Raw genomic sequence first — 20,473 nt, 5'->3', positions numbered from 1 at the left:
CAAAGACAGGGTTGTACGGGGGCAGCAATTACTAATGGACATCACTGAATGATAAAGAGCTAGCTCAGAAATGGTATTCATTGCACACAGATGTCTGGACCATGGGCAGATGTCTTAAATTCTCTATACAAAGTGCTTTTGTGCTATCACAGTAATCTAAATTGCTTTGCGTTTGGTTCCAGACATTTCTACAGACTGCTTTCCACCGCACATAAATTCCCATTCTCAAATCCTAACTGGACTTCGAGGGCCAAATTACTTCCTGGCTTAACTCTTTTTTTGCTTAATTTGGCTCAAGTTTAGTGGTGCAGACAAACTTTGAAAATGGTATTATCAATTATAGGAGATATCATACATAAATCCATAGGTTATGGTCCTGCTTCACAGGAGGGCATCCACCCCTCTTGCACCACCACATTGAAGGAGATGAGCGGGGAGAAGGTGGGGTGGAGGCATGGCTTTTTGTGCAAAACATGATGTGCTTGACAAGACAATACAGTTATGACCAACGGTTTTATGGGGAGGCTTGTTTCAAATGTCCTACTGTATTCTATTCAGAGAAGAAAGAACTACCATAGCATGCATTATAAAGCTTTAACTCAGGACGTGGAGTATTGCATCCATATCTGGCACCCCAAACATAAGAAGGACGTGGACCTGTTAGAGCAAGTCCAAAGGTGGGCCAGAAAAAATATCAGAGAGCTGGAGCACCTCTCCTATGAAGAGGGGCTTGTTCAGCCTGGAGAAGGGAAGGCTTTTAGAAGGGAGACCTTATAGCAGTCTTTCAATACCTAAAGGGGACTACAAGAAGTCTGGAGTGGAGCTTTTTACAAGGGCATGTAGGAATAGGACAAAGAGGAATGTCTTTAAACTGAGAGAGGGGAGATTTAGATTAGATATGAGGAAGAAATTCTTCACTATGAGAGGGGTGAGATACTAGCACAGGTTGCCCAGAGAAGCTGTGGCTGCCCCAATCCTGGCTGTGTTCAAGGCCAGCTTGAGCAACCTGGTCTAGTGTGACCATGTCCATGGCACGGGGGTTTGAACTAGATGGTCTTTAAGGTCCCTTCCAACCCAAACCATTCTATGAGTCTGTGACATTTGTCATGTTAAATGTGCAGGTCCTGGTTTAATCTGTGAATTGTTAGCTGGCAACCATCATACCTCTTGCTCCTGAGTACGGGGAAGCACACAGAAAACCACCCATAACTGAGATTGTTTCCTGACTCTTTGGGGATTTTAGCTCTACTGTACTCCCATAGCAGGACTTTGCCTAACTGAAAATCCAATCACTAATGGTTTAGGATATCATTCATATCCCCAGAGGAGGTATATCTTGCAGCAGAGACAGCTCAGCATAAGTTGTTGAGTTTTAGTTAATGGCCTCATTCTGTCTAATGTGTTTGCTCTTGCAGGTGTCACTTACAGATGAACTGTGTGTTTTCTATCTCCCCATTATTTATTTATTTATATTTACATGGAAAACATTTGAATTAGACCAGCACATAAGCACACTGTCTAGGAACAGATTAATGGAAGTGGAAACAGAAAGAGAGAGATAGTTGATTGAATATTATTCTGCATTGCAACCCTGTGAAGAAAATGAGTGGTGGACATTTTACAAGGGTCTCTTTATAAGGATGAAAATGGAAAATCTCTCTTTGTTTTATTATTCCTATCAGCATAGAATTATTTATTACCTAATCCTAGAGGAACTATGATTTGACTAATTTGTTGTGCATTTTTGCATGAAGTCAAAATAGCTTTCGAAGTATGCTTAACAGATAACTGTAGAAGATAGTACGGACCTCCTTTTTTCCTTCATCCAAGGGTCATGTCACTACATGAGCTCATCCCATTGCCCAGTCACTGCTTGCTGTGGGAGAATTATGCTACCAGCAACAAGGCTGGTAAGATTAAGATACACTGACATCAGCACGTGGTTCCACATAGTTGTTAGGCCTAAAAGTTCTCATAATACTACATCATTTCTTCCTGATTTTGCCCTGATACTGTTTGAAAGGCCAGAAGGAAAATTTTGTCTGTAATCTTTGACATTTTGGCCATACAGCTGAAATAAAGCCTTTAAGATTTCAGTATTCTTTAGAAACTAAAATTATGTTAGACAAGAATTCTTCTTGCTTTCTAGTTAAATCAGATGGTAATTTAGGTTTGATTTGGTATAAATAATCTCATATTTATTGATGTTATTATATTGCCCAGAATCATGATCATGGTCCAAGTGATCATGTGCTGCATACTTAAAAGTAGAAAATAAAAATTAAAAAGCCCACAACAAGAGCTGAGTTGTAACAGGACTAGTGCAGTTCTCTTCCCATTCCAGTAAATGGCTGCTAGTTATCATGATCCTGTTTAAACTGCGAGAAGTAAGGAAGACACATCCAGGATGCCACTTTGCCCCAAAACCTCAGCCTGTGTGTGAGTACTGACAGATGGAAGGATTATTGGAAGCATGGCTAGAATCTGTTTGGGGTGGAAAAGCATGAGCAGCTTTGACACCATATAATTACTGTGATGGGCTTGTCGACACTGCAGATCTTCTTTAAATACAAAGTGTAGTTAATGCAAGCTGGAGGAAATCTCAGGCTCTTCCCTGGTAGTACCTAAAATCATGTTCTGGAGAAGTGTAGTAGCTGTTTTGTAATATTGTAAAAACACACTGCACAGTGAAATAAAGCCATAATTCAAGTGGTCTCCATTCCAACAATAATAAGCAGGGGTGCACGATCCAATATTTAATCCCTGACTGCCTGATCATAGTTTTATTTATTATTATAATCCATTATTTTTATAGTATCCTTGGTGGAAAGTGCTTCTCAGGAAAACTCCGTATAAAGTTAAAAAATTACCACCTAGGGAATTTCAGAAGGAAACAACAGCAACATGAACACTTTCTGCTGGGGTAAAATCCATCATCTTGGAGCATGGCAAAGCTTGGGGTTTACATTCAGTTAGTTGTTTGACGCCCCTGAGGATATGGGAAGGGTGTAGTAAGGTTAGCAGTGATAAACAGCATAAATACACGTCTGCCTGTGTAATCCTCGCCAGGTTTAAGGACAAGCCCTGGCCAGAGGCGGCTCCGAGGCCGGGAGGCAGCCGCGGCTGGGAGGACAGGGCTGAGCAGCGGCAGGAGGGACTCGTGCGCCCTCACGAGGACACGGGTGCTTATTACAAGTAGAAGTAAGCCCTCCAGGTCTACGGTTCCCGCAGCCTTCCCGTCTGCAGAGCGAGGAGCACAATCTCCAACAGTTACAGGCATCAGCCTAGAACAAGAGAATCCCCAGTATAATATTAGGAGAGGTACGAATTATGTAGAGAGACTCAGGCAGCTCTGACGGTTCATTTGGCATCACTGCCAAGCTTGCTTCTTGGGAAAGGTGTTTCAAACAGAAGAATGGCATGCACTGACATGCGCAAGGTGAATGAATATTCCTTACATCCTGGTAAAGCTGCTAGATATAAAGTGAACAAATAAAATGGGGAAATGAAAGCAGTGGCTTAGCCATGAAAGAAGAGATGATTTTTTTACCTATAATAATTTCATTGCCTCAGGAGAACTATGGCTCTGAGAGTTGAGGTTGTGTTTGCACGGAGTGACTGACGGCGTAACAGAATGATGTCCAAGACAAGGAATAATGAATTCCAGCATTCTTTCTTACATAAAAGATCATTGCATCTGTTATTGTTTATGCTACTGATGTTGCTACAGTTATACACAAACAGCGCTCAACACTCACAGGCAGTATGAACAGACACTGCAGCAACCCCTTTGCACGCTAAATGACATAGCCACCTTCTGACCATCAGCAGCTCAGCAGCTCCAGGGACATCATGTTCCCACACATCACTGACAGTCATCAGAGTACATGGAAAACAGTTACTGACCCAGATCCAGGGCCACAGGCATGACTTCTCTGCCTTTTGTCCAGTTTGTTTGTGGCCAGATCCACTCCTCCGCAGTTTTTGGGCTAATTTTCCCCAAATTTGGTGATGATTTCTGGTCATCCTATGAGACAGTTCATTTAGTTTGTAACACCCATCAATCTCCAGCTAGGTTTTCTTTTACTGTTTGTTTTGACCACTTACCTTAAAGATCAACAGTTCCTTACCTTTCTCATTATACCAAATTGCCTTAAAACTATATTTTACACATTTGCCTCCGGCAGGCTTCAGCTGTCCAGGGAAGGTTATGCAAAGACAGGTTTACTGGGTTTGCATGGCAAGGTTCTGGTAGCCAGAGGCTACAGGCGTGCCTGTGTGAAAAGCTGCCAGAAGCTTCCCCTGTGTCTGACAGACCCAGTACCAGCTGCCTTGAAGACAGATCTGCTACTGGCCAAGGATGAGCCCATCACTGACGGCAGCAGCACCTCTGGGATAACACAGTTAAGAGGGGAAAAAGTTACTGCAGAGAGAGAACTGAGAATATGTGAGAGGAACAGCCCTGCAGACACCCATGTCAGTGAAGCAGGAGGGGAGGAGGTGCTCCAGGCACCAGAGCAGAGATTTCCTGCAGCTCATGATGCAGACCATGTTGAGGCAGCTGTGCCTCTGCAGCCCAGGAGGGACCCCACACTGAAGCAGGTGAAGTGTATGAGGAATCCTCCCCTAAGGAGGAAGGAGAAGCAGAGACAACATGTGATTGACTGCAAACCCCATTCCCTGTCATCCAGTGTCACTGGGGGTGAGGAAATACTGAAAATAAGGAGTGAAATTGGGCCTAGGAAGAAAGGAGGGGTGGGGGGAAGGTGTTTTTAAGATTTGATTTATTTGATTTATCCTACTTTGGTTTGATTAGTAATTAATTAAACTAATTTCCCCAAGTTGAGTCTGTTTTGCCCTTGATGGCAATAGGTGAGTGATCTCCCCTTGTCCTTACCTTGACCCATGAGCCTTTCATTGTATTTCTTCCCCCCTGTGCAGCTAAGGAGGGGAGTGATAGAGCAGCATTGTTGGGCACCTGGTGTCCAACCAGGGTCAAGTCACCACACAGGATGAAGAGTCATAACTCCCAATCAGAACAGTACCAGTTTTCATGTTGTCCCCTCACAGCCTGCTAGCTAGGAGCTAGCAACCATCAAAATAGGGGGAACCTAGGGAACTACATAGGAGCAGATTTAATCAGTAAAGCAAATGAACAGCTGACATGAATTATAGGCTCATAGGATGGTAAGGAGTTGAAAATTAGTTTCAGCAGTATAAAGGTGGCAGCCTTTCCATTTAAGCAAAGACTCTGAGAAGTCAGAAAAGCTTTGGTGTCTGTGCAAAGCTTGTGAGGGAGGATTTTGTTTGTGTGCGGAGCTAAAGGAAAAAACAACACCAGCAGAGGCTGAGCTTACATATAATGGAGCTGGGTCTGGTGCAGAGGTGAGAGCTTCAAGGCTGCTAAATATAAGTGGTCATTAAATGTATGAACTTTTCTGGTTTACCTTCCCTGCCTTTCTAGAGGTGACTGAGGAAAAGCTATTCTGTAATTTCAAAATCTGGATCTGTAGCTCTAAATTTAAGACTAGCTTAATATCCAGACTGGAACTTTCTTAACACAGAAATATTTTACCAAGCTGTTGTCACAGCTGGGACTGTTGCTAATCCCTGTCTTCTCTTACAGGTTGTTACTAATACAAATACTAATCTCTGATATATGGACCCAAGAGAGACCAGGTAGTGCTGCTATAAACTGCTTCCAAGTAACAGTTTTCAGGCCTTCTCATGGGTGATATCTGTGTGTTTCAGAAGAGTGCACATTCTTCTGAGAAACTCCAAACATACTGGTGTCTATTAGTAACTCCGCTTTAGGCTTATGTACCATCATATAAAGCAAATGTTTCTACCCTTCTGTCTCTCGCTCTGATAACAAGCACTGATGAATTAATAGGAACTTCATTGTTGTTCTTGTTTTCTTGACCCTACTTATTGAACACACAATATGTAAGGCCTTTTAGATGCTATAAAGGTGTCATCACTTTGCCTGAGAAGGAACAATTTTCTTAGACAAAATTGCTGTCTGCTTTAACTTTTTCTTTATAAAACAGAGTTGGTCCTGGGACAGAAGATACAGAGAGAGATGGTTCTAGGACTGTTTGCCCTACTCACTGCAGGTGCTATATAAACATATTAGCATTCACCAAAGATCAAAATAAAAAGATACTGGAGGAGGATTTACCCATCTTGGAGCAATTATATGGCCACTGAGCAGGATCAAGTTAGAACTATGGGCAAAAATGAAGTTGTGTTTGCTAGCATCTGTCTGGTGTTCCCTAGTATGACTGACAAGGGAGTGTCATTTGTCATTTCTGGTTAATTTAAGGATATAGTGCTGAGCTCTCCAGGAAAAAGGATCCTCTAAGCCCTTGAAATGTTCCATTACTATAAAAGGTCTAATTGGCATTAGCTCGCTATGGCATAGAGAATTGTTTGAAACAACAATTCCGAGTTTATTGGAAATATATGTCAAATAAAGACTCTTCTCTGGTCTTGAGTCGTACATGTAGCATGGTTTGTACCTGCTTCCTGTGTTTAAGAGGATTGGCAGCCATAGCCTGTTTATGTTGCAATCACAGCTTGGGACTTGAGCATCTCAAGCCATCCTGCTTGCTCCTGTGTGGTCTTTTCCTAGCATGAGTCAACTGGTTTCTGGTACTTGGGCAGGTGAACAGGATAGGCTGATGGGTAGCTGAGGTGCCTCGTCCCCACCCTGACTTGGCTTGTAGCTTTTCTTGTGAATAGCTGTGTATGGGTTTTTTGTTTGGTTGGTTTGTTGTTGTGGTTTTGGTGGGATTTTGTTGTTGGTTTTGTTTTTTGTTTTTTTTTTTGGGGTGGGGCTGGGGTTAGTGGTTGTTTTGTGAGGCTTTGTTTTTTTGTTTAAGTGTGGGTTTGTTGGTTTTTGGGTGTTCGGGTTTTGGTTTTTTTGTTAGATAAGGATTGAATTTTCCTCTTTCCAGGATTGTAGAGGGGATTTTCTTGATTTCTTTTATTCCCATGAAGGTGCTCAGACTGGGGAAGCTAATTTAGTATTTTTTTGACTGTGTTCCAAAATCCCATTTCCATGACTAGCTGTTGTAGGTAGCATTGCCAGCTAATTAGACAGTTACTACTGGAATGCTAATTTCAGGTCTGGCTTTTCTCCTGGAAGTATTGCCAGTTTAAAAGTTAAAAACAACAGTAAAGCCTCCTGGAATAGGACTGTCACAACACTGAGTTTTTATAAAGCAATCTGGGAAGTAACAGATTTCTCATTGAATGTTACCTTTAATCCACTACTCACTAGCCTTTCAATATGTCCAATGCAGGACCAATGAGTGCAGAATGCTTTGGGAACCTTTTGCGTATAACACTAAGTGCAGAATACTTTGAGGACAAATACTTATTCTTCTCTGTTGTTGGTAAGTTGATACAGAAGAACTTGAGGAGGGATTTGCACATGATGAAATGTTTAAAGTTCTCTGAGATACTCTTCTACTGGAATTCCCTGGCTTATTCTAAGACCATAGAGTTTAGTAGGTTTGTCCTCATTGTTAAGTAAAGCCAAAGGCTACCTTTATTTCTGTAGAACGTATCCTGTAGACTTGTGTGATAACTTAGCAATATCAAGTCTAATCATGGTGATCTTTGGCCTCATGGTAGTTTCTAGGTGTGTTTATGATGGTGGATTTCCATTCTGGTAAAAATGTTTCCCAGTAACAGCACATACTGCTCTGAAAACTTGTTATTTGAAGATGGGACTACACTACTGATTTTGCATTAGTGACTTTCCACCTTTTTTGCTTACAGCTAAGGGACTTGGAGGTGTATAAATTCTTACTGAATTCTATGAAAAAATAAGCTGGGCCCTCTGGCTATGGCCTCAGTAGTCAACAAGTGGTGCAATTGAATAGAAAGCACCATGCAGAGCCCTGGAAGGACAGAGTGGGAACTTCTGGGATACATAAGTCTCAGGTGTAAGATTATATGCAGAAAATGTAAACTCGGCCTTGAACTGTGTTTCCTTGCTAGTTAGCTGTCTAACTAGATTTAGCCAATAGCATTCAGTCACACCCATCTTTCTAGAATGTTAAGCTTGTGTAAAAACATACTTAATAGTGTCTTTGTTCAGGCATTCATACACAAAGAAAGACACTCTGGGATATGCGAAGCTTGGAAGCAGAAAATAACTGTCTTGGGAAGAAAAAAAAAGGCAAAATAACTAAACCAAAAACAAACAAAAAAATGTGCAAAACCATCAATGTAGCTTTGTAACCTAAGAAAAATTCAAGCTAAGCTTTGGTGTTTTTGTCACCCTGGTAAGACCCCTGAAGAGAATTCGTTGGCGAGGCATGCACCAAGAGAAACACAGGCCTGTGCCAGCCATAGATCCAACTCCTGATGTTGCTAGTCTGTCATCATGTGCCAATCCTGACAACTTTGGCACTGATGACCTAGGTTTTTTTTCCATTTAGGATTTTATATCTTACTTTGTTGGTGACATTCTCTCCCTGCCCCCCTGCATCTTTTGTTGCAACTCTTTTACCGCTTTGCAATTCTTCTATGTCTGAGCCCAGGATATACAGCTGGGCCATATTGGAGCAGAGTCAACTGAACCATGGGGCCAGGGCAGGTAGCTCAAGGAGTTAGCAGAGCAGAAGTTATACTCGTTAATATGGTTCTTGATTAATTGCCCATAGATCAATCTGGCATAGCCTGGGAGCTCAATGAGGCCATGGCATCACAGTGTGGCTATACAGTAACTTACAGCAACTGGAGTTACATCGAATTTCATGCTTCTGCACTGAGCTGCCATTCTCACTTAGAAGTAAGTCTATTATAAGTGTTTTGATTGCAGTGCTGTTATGTGTGATTTATGTGAAGCAGTACCAAATTATTGATAGATATTGAGGTGTGGAATGTCTTGAGCATCTGTTAGCAGAAAAAATAACTCTCAAATATATCCAGAGGTCCTAGAATATTCTACGGTATTGACATTTGAATGGCCTACACATGAACACATAAAGAAGCATATCACATATGCCCTTGAAGAGCAAATCTTTCCTTTTGGATAAGAATAGGGAATTCTGTCTGGCAGCTGTGTTGCACTCTGCCCAAGTGTTTAGTGCCTGAGACACACCAGAGTAAAAAAAAAAAAAAACCTTAAAAGCTTTGGCTGCTTTAATTTCTCACTCCTACTGTATCATAAGACTATGCTTTAGGGAGAGTTTTTTTTTGTCCAGTTCTGGGGCTATATGAAAGGCTGACTACTCCCCAGAGTATTTATGTTGCTATTTAGCTATGCAGCTACATGCACGTAGCCTATGTAGTTAATCAAGTAGAAAGTAATAAGGCTTCAATATGGAGTTGCTCTTCTGTGCAGAGCCTGGTGGATGGGTTTTGTAATGTACTGTTAGGTCACCAGGATAGATGGTCCCTAATTAGAGAAAACCAGTCTAACAAGAAAATGTTCTCTCTGTGCATGCAGGAAGATATGTTCATAATAACTGTAGAAATTAAAGCATCTCATGCTGCTGATATGAAAAATGCTACAACTCATGTGAAAAGTGCAAGTTGCTCTTATGGTCCATGGAGGTCGAGAGAGCTAGTATGTGAAAGTAACTACATGGAGGTAAGTACTGGAAGTACTGATAGGAAGGTACTTAAAAGTAAGGTAAGAAGGTAAGTACTGGAAGATGCTCTCTTTGAAGCTGATTAGATATTAGGAATGTGTATTGGAAGCAGAAATTGAGTGCTCAACCATGAATAGCTCACTAGTGAATGCACAGCATGTATCTTGAGTTTAGTGATGCATTCATATTATGCTTATTTAGGCCACCTGTAAATATTAATAACCAACTAAGTTGTGAAATGTTATTCAAAATGTTAAGCTAACTTGCTGTATGTTGCCTCAACAAATCTCATTTGTGATAACAGAAATGTTTACTTTCTGATGGAAATTTTCCTGCTGAATTTGCTGACGAGAAATGCAGAGAGGGAGCAAAGGACTCCTTGGAAGAGTACATGGGAGTCAAAAATAAATTTCTGGCCTTAAGTGAAAGTAGAAATGGGAAGACAGGCGAAAAATAAAAACAAGCTGAAACCAAAGGGATTATAGAAAATACACCATGCATGATGACATCTTGTGCCATAATCTTTTACTTGGCAGGAGGAAACCTTCTTCTAGGAAATGCTAGTTTCTCTTAGAAAAGACTTGTTTCCTTGTCTTCAATGTCTTTACAAGTACCATCAGCAGACCCCTTACAGAGGCTCTTTCCCTTCAGGTTTCTGTCAGGAGGGAGGTTCCGCAGATTGTAAAGGACATCATCGAAGATGAACCTGAGGACTGGTATCTTGGCTTTCTGGAGGTAAAACCACAGTATTTTTTTCCTAGTAAAAGCTAATGCTACTTCAGGTACGATCATCTTTCTATTCTATGTCCACACAGTACAAAATGTCCTTTTGGAAAGCATTTAAGTAAGAAGAGCAGAACTTCTGTACCAAGTGGTTTTAGTATAGAGATTTTGATGTGTTAGAAATAGCTGTAGGCCATGTCTCCAGTGAGGAAATGGAAACAGAGTCTTTCTCAAAAAGCCTAGAAATAAAGTCTTCCCAAGACGAAAGACTGCAACAAAAACTGTCTTTAAGACCCCATGGCGCAGGAGTGAACCATGGATAGGATTTTTTCTTCTTGGACCTTGTATTTGCAATGCAGTTAATCTTTATGCTCTTAATATTGAAAATTTTCTGGGGGAAATGGGGGAGGGAAGTTAGAGGGGTATCCCACTAACAGTATTTAGAATGAAGCAACAAAATTGCTGGGGAGTTCAATAAAATAAATCATTCAACATAGTAAATCTGTTACTTCAAACAGCATGTTTAAACTGTTGATGAATTTCTCGGGCTAGGCAAAAGCAGGAGAAGCCTCAATATGGCAAATAGTTTTTCATCAGCCAGAAGAAAAAACAGCTCTGCTTGTGAGTGATGCTTGGAGTGCAGGTTATGGACTCAACACCACAGACACCCGGGTTGTGCTGCGAATACCGTATACTGCTGCACAAATTCAGCTGGTCAAGGTTGGTATGCTCATTCCAGCCCAGCAAGCTGCCAGGCTGTGAGGTCTAAACAGATCTCTTCCTACAGGATCATGGAATTACCTTCTCTGCAGTGAGAGCAAGTATATTTTACAAACAACAATGGATGATCCTGATGGTGGATACTGCTGTGGCGTGTCCTGTAGGTGAGAAATGCAGTACATCAATATGTAAATGCACAGGAACTGACTTACAACCATAGTAATGAGCTTACAGATTTCATATCTTGTCCCTAAGATGGTGTGGACTACATTAACAAAACCATCATCTGGACTGTTCCAAAATACATGCAACCAGTCTCTGCTGGAGAAACTAGCTTTAAGGATGTGCTTGTTGAAGCTGGTGTGGATCTAAACAAACTCTCTGCCAATGAAATGGCTTCCAGGAAATATGTCTTATTGAATGACTTAAATGCAATTATGATGAGGATACCAATAGGTGCAGAAGGTGGCTCTTACAAGGTTAGTGACTTGCGTTAGGTGCCAGACAACAGACTTTCTGTGGGTTGTTTATCTTTTTTTGGGGGGGGGTGATGGCCTGAGACTTAAACATTTAAATCTAGTTGCTTGGAGTGAACTGAATCCTGGGCAAATGCAGTAAGAAATGAACTGCAAAGGAAGTTGCAGGAGGAGCTCTTTCACTACTGAAATGGTCCCCTGCTGCTTTGAAACTTGGGGATGGGAGATAATTTTGCAAAGGAAGTGTTACAAATATTCTGAGATAATCTAAACTTGTAGAGATACAGCAAGTGCCACTCTAGGAGTTTGTCATCTCTGAGCTGAGAGAGCACAATTGTTTGGATCTGTAGCTCTAGCTGACCTTGAGATGCTACAATACAACTTTAATGTGAAATTGTGTTATACTAAAGAGTCTTGATTTGAAATTCTAGACTTCTGTGAGCAGTGGACAGCATGGGACAAAATACGCTATCAACCTGTTCTTGGAACATCAGTGGGAAGATAACAAATGGGGACTAAGTAAATATATTATCATCAAGGAAATAGAAACGCCATTTGAACAAGTGGAACTTGCTATAAGCAACAGTAAGTAGCCTAACAATTTACTGAGATCTCTGGCACTGTTAAGACTTTAATGTTATTGCATTCCTTTTCAGATTCAAATCTGAGTTTGAGGCTAATGAATGTTACAGTGGGAACATTCCTCCCAGATGTGAAGCTTGTGAAGTTAACCATTGAGGGGACAACTGTTGCCTTACCTGAAGCTGTTCAGCATGGTTATCTAACATACGAGATCAGATATGCTAATGGAAGCAAAGCCTACACAATACAAGTCTCACTTGATGCACCAAGCATTAAGAAAGAGGTGCGTACCAGGACACTGCAGCATACTATGGTATAGAAGCAATGATATTGCCTGGTGATTTTAATTTCTAAATATGATTTTCCTAGTACATGGGAGCAGATATGAGAGCATACACCCTGAATGTTACACTTGGATTCATAATTCATCCAACAAGTGAGACCTTCACTGTCCCAGTCATAACAGTGTCAGCTGTTAAAGATGCAGGTAAACTAGTGGAACTTGGGCAAAATGGTACCAGCCTGGTTATGGACTTTGCTATTAACTGGGCTAACTTCAGCCAGGGATACTGTCAATCCTAAATAGCCCTATTAAACTCTGACAGCAGAAAGCACACTGATTGACTCTTAACTGTATTGCAGTGCTACCCAGTGCGAGAGGATTTTGTGATGGGAAGAACCTTCATCTCGTTATCACTCATGGGAATGTGGGCCAAAACTGGCTCCCCTTCATCTCAGACAGGCACCTGACCCCAGAGTCTGTGAAGAAGTACAGCTACAGCCTGAGAGACAATGGCACTCACTTGGCAATCTCTGTCCCTTTCCTTTCTTCCCATGTGAACTATGAGGTAAGGATGCCAGCATATAGCAATTAAAAAGTGTGCTCTGGCTGTGAAATATGAACATTGATACACTATGTCCTTGAAAGTGAAATAAAACTTCCCTTTGAGATAGGCTTCAAAGGGTTAATGGAGGACTCTTCTACCCTTGGAAGAACACTTGAATTTTCCTTTGTTAATGTTGGCAGAAGTAGGAAAGGAAAACAAACATTCTGCAAGCATTTTAAGGCTGAGCTATCTTTTAATGACAACTGTTCATGCAGTGGGGTTCCTATTGCACTCTATTGTGAAATGACTGAAAAAAAGCTCATTGTGTGAGCTTCTAGATTAAAAAAAAAATCTCCTGTGGATTTGACTGGGATCAAGCACCATTACCTTTGTCTTGTGGTAACCTTCTCTCCTAGTTTCTGAATACATTAGTTGAACAATGTGTTTTTATTACCTTGTTTAACCTGTAATTGTCATCTCCAGGATTTTCATGCCTCTGGAATAAAGGCTTCACTCCACCTAACCTTGAAGGATGGCATCACCTTGGCTAATAAGAGGGAATTCTCAGTTTCCTGCAGCTTTTCACCTTCCCAGCTAATACGTAATAACATGTTGGGGATTAGCTGTTAATGCTCTTTGAGCTGCATAACTAAGTTGCACAAACCTGGGAAGTCTGAAATGTTTCTAGAGTTTAGACTTGTGTGATATTCTATTTGGCTCTCAGATTTCCTATAAAATAATATGCTAAAAAGCAAGTTAAATTGCAGGTTGGAATGACTATCCTGTCTAGTACAGGAGGTGGGAAATTCTACTTCACCTCACAATTCCAAGATCATGATCATTTTTAAAGGATTCTTGTAGTTGGTTTGGCTGTTGAATGGTTGGGTTTTTTTGTTGGGGGGAGGGGAGGATCAGCACATAAATTAACCATGCTAAAGTTACTCATGGGTATTGAATATATAGAGTATCTCAGCTAGAAAAGTCCTTTTGGGACAGGGTGATAGCTCCTAGGAGGAGAAAGGGAAGTGAAATCACCAGTTTCACTTGTGCTGCTCACTCTACTAGCAGTTAGTCTGAAGATTGGGTTTTAATACTGAAGACAGTCTTGCTCAAAACGTGTGATGTGCCAATAACCTTGCTAGCAAATCCATGCAGAATCTCTTCATTGTGTTAGGCCATAAAACATAGGAATGTGAGTCCTGATTTGTATGAAAATATTTTTCTCTTTCAGAGTGCCTACCCAACGGTACTGTGGTTATTACTGCAGTAAAATTGGTGGGAGCTGCAGACCTGGACACTAGCCTGTTTGTTTTGAGGGATAGACAGTGTAAACCCAGTCTAGTGACAGAGAGGACTGCAACCTTCAAGTTCAATGTGAACACCTGTGGGACAAGTAGAAAGGTAAGGGTTAGTCATGTGAAGCTTACTGTGTGTTGGGGTAGGGTTATTACTAGAATGGCAGAGGTTCACAGGTAAACATAAACTGCAAGAAGATCACAGCTGACTTTGTTAACTACTACATCTACACTCGTTTTCTGAGGCTATTAAATTCAGTTGGACAGAAGTTCTTATTTGGCTGGTAATTTATTTTCAAGGTGAGAGGTGTTTTCTGAAATTAGCCTTCAGTACGATACTTCTGAAATGCTTAGTAATGGACTTGAATGTGAGTTTATGCAGTTGAGAGATACTTATATGCCCTCCAGAAGTTGGCTATGTATTGCTAATGAATACCTGGGCCAAGACTAGAGTGGGTCCTGTTCCTGCCTTTTCAGTACTGCACAGATGGGAAACAGACAAAATAATGGGTTATGCTCAAATTTGGTTCACCGCAACTGCAGCTTGCTCCTGCAACTGTTACATCTCATGCTGTACATTCATTCTGTCAACAGAAACAATTGAGCTTTCTCTTAGGCCCAGTGCACTTCCTTTCTGGGGTGTTATGTCATATGCAAGTTACTGTTAGCTAATAAACTGTTTCTTCTTGACTATGGCATAGTTGTCAGCTTTAGCTCAGTAGGCATACAGCTGTTAGCCAGCAATTTCTGGCCATTCCAATGTGTACTCTGCTCAATGCAGTCTGCCATTCAAGAGAAGGGATGTGAATATTGTGTCAAAACCAAAGTAAACTCTAATGTAACTGTCCTGTCTGTAATGATGTGTCTTTCAGTTCAATAGCACAACTATGATGTATGAAAATGATGTACTCTACTTCAGACCCGGCAGTGATACACCAGTATACCGGTAAGTCTCATTCCCTAGAAAAAGGTTGCCTGAAGTATTTTACTTTCTAAAAATTTCATGCTAAACCTCTTCCCTCAGGCTGAAATTTGTATGCTGGTATGCAATCAAGCAGGCTGTTGATGTCCAATATGAATCTAAGAAGAACCCACCACCCAGTATTAAGCCAGGGTTTGGCTCTCTTGCTCTTTCACTGAAGCTTTTTAAAGGTAACATTAGACTCCATAGAATCACTGAATAGTTGAAGTTGGAAGGGTTCTCAAAGTGATTTTTGTCTGCGTACTCTGCTCAAGCAGGGCTACCTAGAATAGATGGCCTAGGACCTTGTCCACGTGACTTTTGACTCTCTCCAAGGATGAAGAGGAAACCCCTCTAAGGTCTCCAACAGGTTTTTCCATTCCAGAATGCAAAATAAATGGCCAAGTACCTGTAGTGGAACAGATGTAGCATTACTGATGTGTGGTTTCCCTGCCTGGTCTAGGCATGCTAAAAGTTGTAGAGTGGATGTAATGTGAGCTTCTCTCCTATCAGCTTCTTAAGTGTTGATGAGCAGAGAGCACTGACTGAAATAATTTTGTCAGAGAAGGAAACTACATCAATACTGCTTTAAAATGGTAACTATGGTAGTAGAACAGGCTGAAGTATGAACCAAACCCTCACCAGGACTGGAGTGACCCTAATGAAAATTTCTACTCCTCTCCCCCCACCACTCCATACCTTCAAAGAGGTGCTTTTGAAGGAGCATCTTATTCCAATGGGTTTCTGCAGAAGGAGGAGTGTCTCATTTCTGTATCCTCAGAGACAAGGAATGCAGTTTAGATCTTTACTTTCATTGATGTTTGTCTTTCTGCTACCCTATCCCCATCTGTTGACATTCATGCTCTCTCCCACATTTTGGTGTTACTGTGCCAGAGAAAATGGTGGTGGAAAGTGAAGCGGAAAGCTTGTGAATACGTATTCTGTAAAAAGGCAACTCTAACATCAATACTCTCTTCTAGAGAAATCCTACACAGAGCCCTACCAGGAGCTGGAATATCCTGTGGTAAAATACCTGAGGGAGGCACTGTATTTTGAAGTTGAACTGCTCCAGCCTAAAGATTTGAGACTAGAACTAAACCTGGATGACTGTTGGGCTACAAACTCCCAAAGCCAGGACAGTCTTCCACAGTGGCCTATGCTTATAAATGGGTAAGGAGGGCTTTCCTCCTGTGTTTGGCAGCTGTTCAGCACAAGGCCCCTTACCTTAGGTGGGGGAGGGAAAAGGAGAGGACTCAAGTCAGCTTGAATGTGTTGTTTTATCCTGATGATTGGCTGCTGCTAGGCAGAGGAGTGCATGTCAGCATCGGCACAGAGATTATGCTTTCTGATGGCAGCAGTCACTGGGGTGCACAGGAGTGGGTCTAAAGGCCATATGGAAAGAACAAGAAGTAACCCTGACTGTGGCCAAAAGCAGGGATCATAAATAAGAGAGTCTCTATCTTTATTCCTGTGACCTGAGGGAAATGAAGAGAGAAGCTGCTCTATTTTGCTTCCTTTCTTTCTTTGAAAATCTGGTTCAAGTGATGAAAATTTGGATTAAATACACTTTCTTTCACATTCCCTAAAAGGTGTGAAAACAGTGGAGACTCCTACAAAGCTGTCTTCCACAAAGTTAATTATAGCCTCAGAGTAAAATTTCCTCAGCACCTGAAGAGATTTGAAGTGAGGATGTTCACCTTTGTACTAGGCACAACTCTGTTACAAGAGCAGGTAAGGCATCTCTTTCACATGCTGTCAGCAGTCTTGATATGTGAACCTGGAGCGGTTAATGCAGGAAACGCTGTGTAAAGTCTCAGCTGGGCAGGTGCTCTCTGAGGCTGTTAGCTACCTCCTTGAAGGCATAATACTGTAATAGTAGTAAACAAAGACTAGCTACTTAAGACTGCTCAGTTCATCTCCTTTAGAGTCTGTACGTGTGTCAGATGCTTGCCAAATAAGACTCCCCTACACATAATATATTCTTGCCTTGTAGCTGTATTTCCACTGCAGTGTGATGATCTGCAGCACTATGCAGCAGCCTTCAGGCTCTCTTTGTTCAAGGAGATGCAATCCTGGGAAACACAGACTTGGTAAGAAAACTGGCGCTTCTCAAGTCACCCGAGTCTTTGCTCAGCAGTATGGCACATACAATCGTGAGCCTTGCCAGGTGACTGAATTCTAGCATGAGCTGTACAGAAAACTAAAAGCTGAAATGTCTTGCTAGACCGCAGTGCAGAACCACATCAGCGTGGGAAAGTGTCATCCGGACCAGTGCTTATCAGGAAAGAAAACGATTAGCAAAGGTTAGTGTTAGTCTTAAACTATGCTACTGAAATGCCAAGAATCTGCTGTTGTAACATAATGTAGTTCTGTATGCCTCCCTTCTCCCTGCAGGTGAAGACGCTGACTTCTTGACAGAGACTCAACAAGAACTATTTACTTTTATGAAGCTGCAGTTGGGTGGCTAAAGCATGCATAGCCTGCCCAGGCTTATAAGTAAAGACATCTTGAAAGTATCTACTAGGAAAATATATTGATACCCTTTACTCAGAAAAGGGCCCGCTAACAAGTATGGATATATATTTTTGTCTTTAACTTAAATTAATCTTGCTCTCTTGTGCTCCTCTACAGTGTCAAATTCTTAGTCTTTTGTGTGACTTGCATCTGACCTAGTCTGCTCAGCTAACATGTCTAGAACTTGTCTAATCAGTTTGTAGTTGGAAGCATCTGGTTTGGGGTAGGGGGAGAAAGGTGGCAACAGGTAGGAAGTCAACAGTAAATCACTCTGAGCTTTTTTAAAGCTTCAGTATGAACAAAGGATTGCAGGGAGCTTAATGTCAATAAGCGAAAATGTGTTTTGAAGCAAATTGGGGCTGAACATAGTTGATCCTATAGCAGTTATTGACAGAAAAGCTGTAAACTGTGGATCTCTTAGGAGTGTTGTGGCTGCGCAATGTCAAGTTGCCTTCCCTAGGTGGGGAGAAAATGCTCACAGGTAGCATCAGCAACTACATAGGACAAGTAAGCTGTCAGCCTGAACTAAAAAATAAAAAAATCCTTGTAGTGAAGACTTGTCGTAGTAGTAATGATAATACATGGACTCTGTCCATAAAGTGTTAAAGATTCTTGCTTACTAGAAAACATGATGCTCAGGAGCTCCAGTCAGATTATCCTGTGTTGGTGTGAGGTTTTTTGGGTTTTGGTTTGGTTTGGGATTTTTCTTTTTTATAGGAGGAATATTTCTTGGTTACTTTTTTTTGCATCTGAACAGTGATGTGAAAACAGTTCAGATTCAATATTGTATTTTCCTGTTCTAAGGAAAGCTATTGCTTAGCATGAATCACTATCTCTTAGGGCTAAAGATACAATAATGGATGTCTGCTTTTTAACTTTATATTAAATAGAATTTCTGTGAAGGCTAATTTGAGCAAGAAATTATTTTGTCAATCTGTTTGCACTGTGAAGAAGTACGGTGTCTAAAAAGATTGTAGCTCTGTTGCTACAATACCTGTACAGAGATATATGCTATAATTACAAGCTCATGTTAGTGAGTCTTGTCTGTGTTCTGATTGCCTGTTAAGCATATCTGTAGTAGGTGTCTTACTGCTATTTCTGGGAAAATCCGTGTGAGCCTCATGATGAGGAACATGTCAAGTCATTAGCTGTGCATCAAATCTGTTTCCCAATAGAGGGAGGCTACCATGCTAAAGGAGTCATATTCTGTTATTCCTGTGATAGGTGAAGACTAAAGCCATGGAGATATCGAGGAATGAGATGTAAATATGTTAGCATGGGAATAAAAGGGAAATGCAGAACATAAGCCTGACAGCAGACTTGACAAGTCAGTGATTTGTTCTTAGTGCTTTCCCCTACATTAACCCTGTGGGTTAAGTACTTACTATTCCTCAGCCTGCAGGAGCATTCTATTGAGCAGTCAGACACATATATTATGCTGCCAGGGTTTTGGACCTAAGAGAACACAAGTATGGGCACTCAAAGTGGTACGGTGAGTTTACTGTTTATCTTGCATCATGCTGACAGTCTCCCAAGAAATGTTATGCACTGTTATGCAGTGTTTTCTCCAGATGGGTGAGTAGCAATCGTCATCTGCTGTGACAGCACTCTACCAGCAAAGCATAGGCTGTCTTGGGTAGCCTGTGCTGCCTTTTCCCCCATTAGAGTTGTACGGGGGAAAATGTAGCAACTAGGGACTGCTGTGAGATCCAAGCATGAGGCTGGGCAGCCTATTTCAGTACTGTTAACACAGTTTTGATTGTGGCTTCCTGGGTTTCCAATTCCTCTCTTCCAACCAAGATTAGAGGACAGCATCACTTAAGAATAGAAAGCTGGTATTTACAGTCTCATCTAACACACCTTTATTTCTTATTGAAAGATTAGGCAGTACCTTGAGATTCTTTACCTGTTGATGGGGGATTTAAGAATTGTTGAAAAGCCAAATGATGCCCAGGTAAACTGTGGGTCTACTCTTCAGTTCTTCTTAAAGTTCTATTTAGTGCCACTTCTCAATATGAGAAACATTAGTTAGATGGTCCTTTACCTTTTTGATATGTGGGAAAATGAAAATTCAAGGAGGTTCCCCTCCATGGTTGAACTTGGATTTATATAAAGCTGCTTGTCAGATTTTTCCAACAGTATGCAGGGCACAATGGGTTTAAATATCAGTAAAATCTTTTAAAGATGTGACAGTAATGGTCTCTCCACCTCAGAGGTGTCTGTTTATAGTTAAATTCAGGAACTGCCTTCTTGGTTATATATGTAAAGAAAGACAAAATCCTCTTCAAGTGTTGTATCAACACCTCTTTGCCTTTTAAGTGGATATTTTATGGCCGCATGCTTTTCCCCTGGTATTTGGGATGTTATTTTATATCCCTGTTAACACAAGTTGAAAGCAAATCGATCTTCTTTGTTTATGCTTAATGTCTTCTGCAATTCCAACAGGTGAATGATAAAAGTCTAAGGGAAAAGAGAAGTCTGGTGTGATTTGTTTTTATAGGAAAATGTGAACAATAGCAGTACTGCAGACATTTACCACCATTTATTTGGAATGGAAATAAATCGGTGCTACAAGTAGCCTTATTATATGTAGCTACTGAAACAAAGACGGAGCTCTCATTTTTATTATAGTCTATATTCAAAGATATGGCTAGTGTTTTAAAACTTTACCGCTTTGGAGATTTAAAGCAGCAGCACAAAATTCCCTACTAATACTGAAAAATTAATAAAACTGACATCTATGTTTTTCTAGGCCAATTTTCCT

The 20,473-nt window shown here is 41.1% G+C and overlaps 1 protein-coding gene across 3 annotated transcripts; it reads left to right on the top strand.

Annotated features, from left to right (window-relative positions):
- Nucleotides 1–5,244: 5,244 nt before the first annotated feature.
- LOC134157439 (zona pellucida sperm-binding protein 2-like) lies at nt 5,245–18,611 on the top strand. Of its 3 annotated transcripts, none has more exons than XM_062606365.1 (21): nt 5,245–5,385; nt 5,627–5,679; nt 7,308–7,400; nt 8,679–8,806; nt 9,467–9,610; nt 10,263–10,346; nt 10,887–11,054; nt 11,122–11,218; nt 11,310–11,533; nt 11,962–12,115; nt 12,187–12,395; nt 12,482–12,599; nt 12,755–12,960; nt 13,423–13,540; nt 14,171–14,340; nt 15,107–15,180; nt 15,259–15,386; nt 16,176–16,365; nt 16,785–16,926; nt 17,189–17,308; nt 17,614–18,611. In XM_062606365.1, the coding sequence occupies exons 1-21, from the start codon at nt 5,363–5,365 to the stop codon at nt 17,641–17,643; spliced, it is 2,673 nt and encodes an 890-aa protein (XP_062462349.1). In that variant the 5' UTR covers nt 5,245–5,362; the 3' UTR covers nt 17,644–18,611. The 3 variants fall into 3 exon arrangements, with proteins under 3 accessions (XP_062462349.1, XP_062462348.1, XP_062462350.1); XM_062606364.1 differs by lacking the exon at nt 17,614–18,611 and adding an exon at nt 17,420–17,500 and having other exon boundaries at nt 17,189–17,285; XM_062606366.1 differs by lacking the exons at nt 5,245–5,385; nt 5,627–5,679; nt 17,614–18,611 and adding exons at nt 5,685–5,789; nt 17,420–17,500 and having other exon boundaries at nt 17,189–17,285.
- The last annotated feature ends 1,862 nt before the right edge of the window (nt 18,612–20,473 follow it).

The sequence above is a fragment of the Pezoporus occidentalis genome, unplaced genomic scaffold (assembly GCF_034315485.1).
Source record: "Pezoporus occidentalis ecotype Australia unplaced genomic scaffold, CSIRO_AGI_Poc_V1 ctg96, whole genome shotgun sequence".
Classification (NCBI taxonomy): Eukaryota; Metazoa; Chordata; class Aves; order Psittaciformes; family Psittacidae; genus Pezoporus; species Pezoporus occidentalis.
Note: the sequence above shows the minus strand (reverse complement) of the source record. Positions and strands in the feature narration are given on the sequence as shown.

Coding starts and splice junctions, on each gene's coding strand:
- LOC134157439 (XM_062606364.1), top strand. CDS start 5,363: ATGGAGCTGGGTCTGGTGCAGAG. Junction 5,680..7,307: donor ATGGACCCAAGAGAGACCAG/GTAGTGCTGCTA, acceptor TGTCCAATGCAG/GACCAATGAGTGCAGAATGC. Junction 8,807..9,466: donor GCTGCCATTCTCACTTAGAA/GTAAGTCTATTA, acceptor CTGTGCATGCAG/GAAGATATGTTCATAATAAC.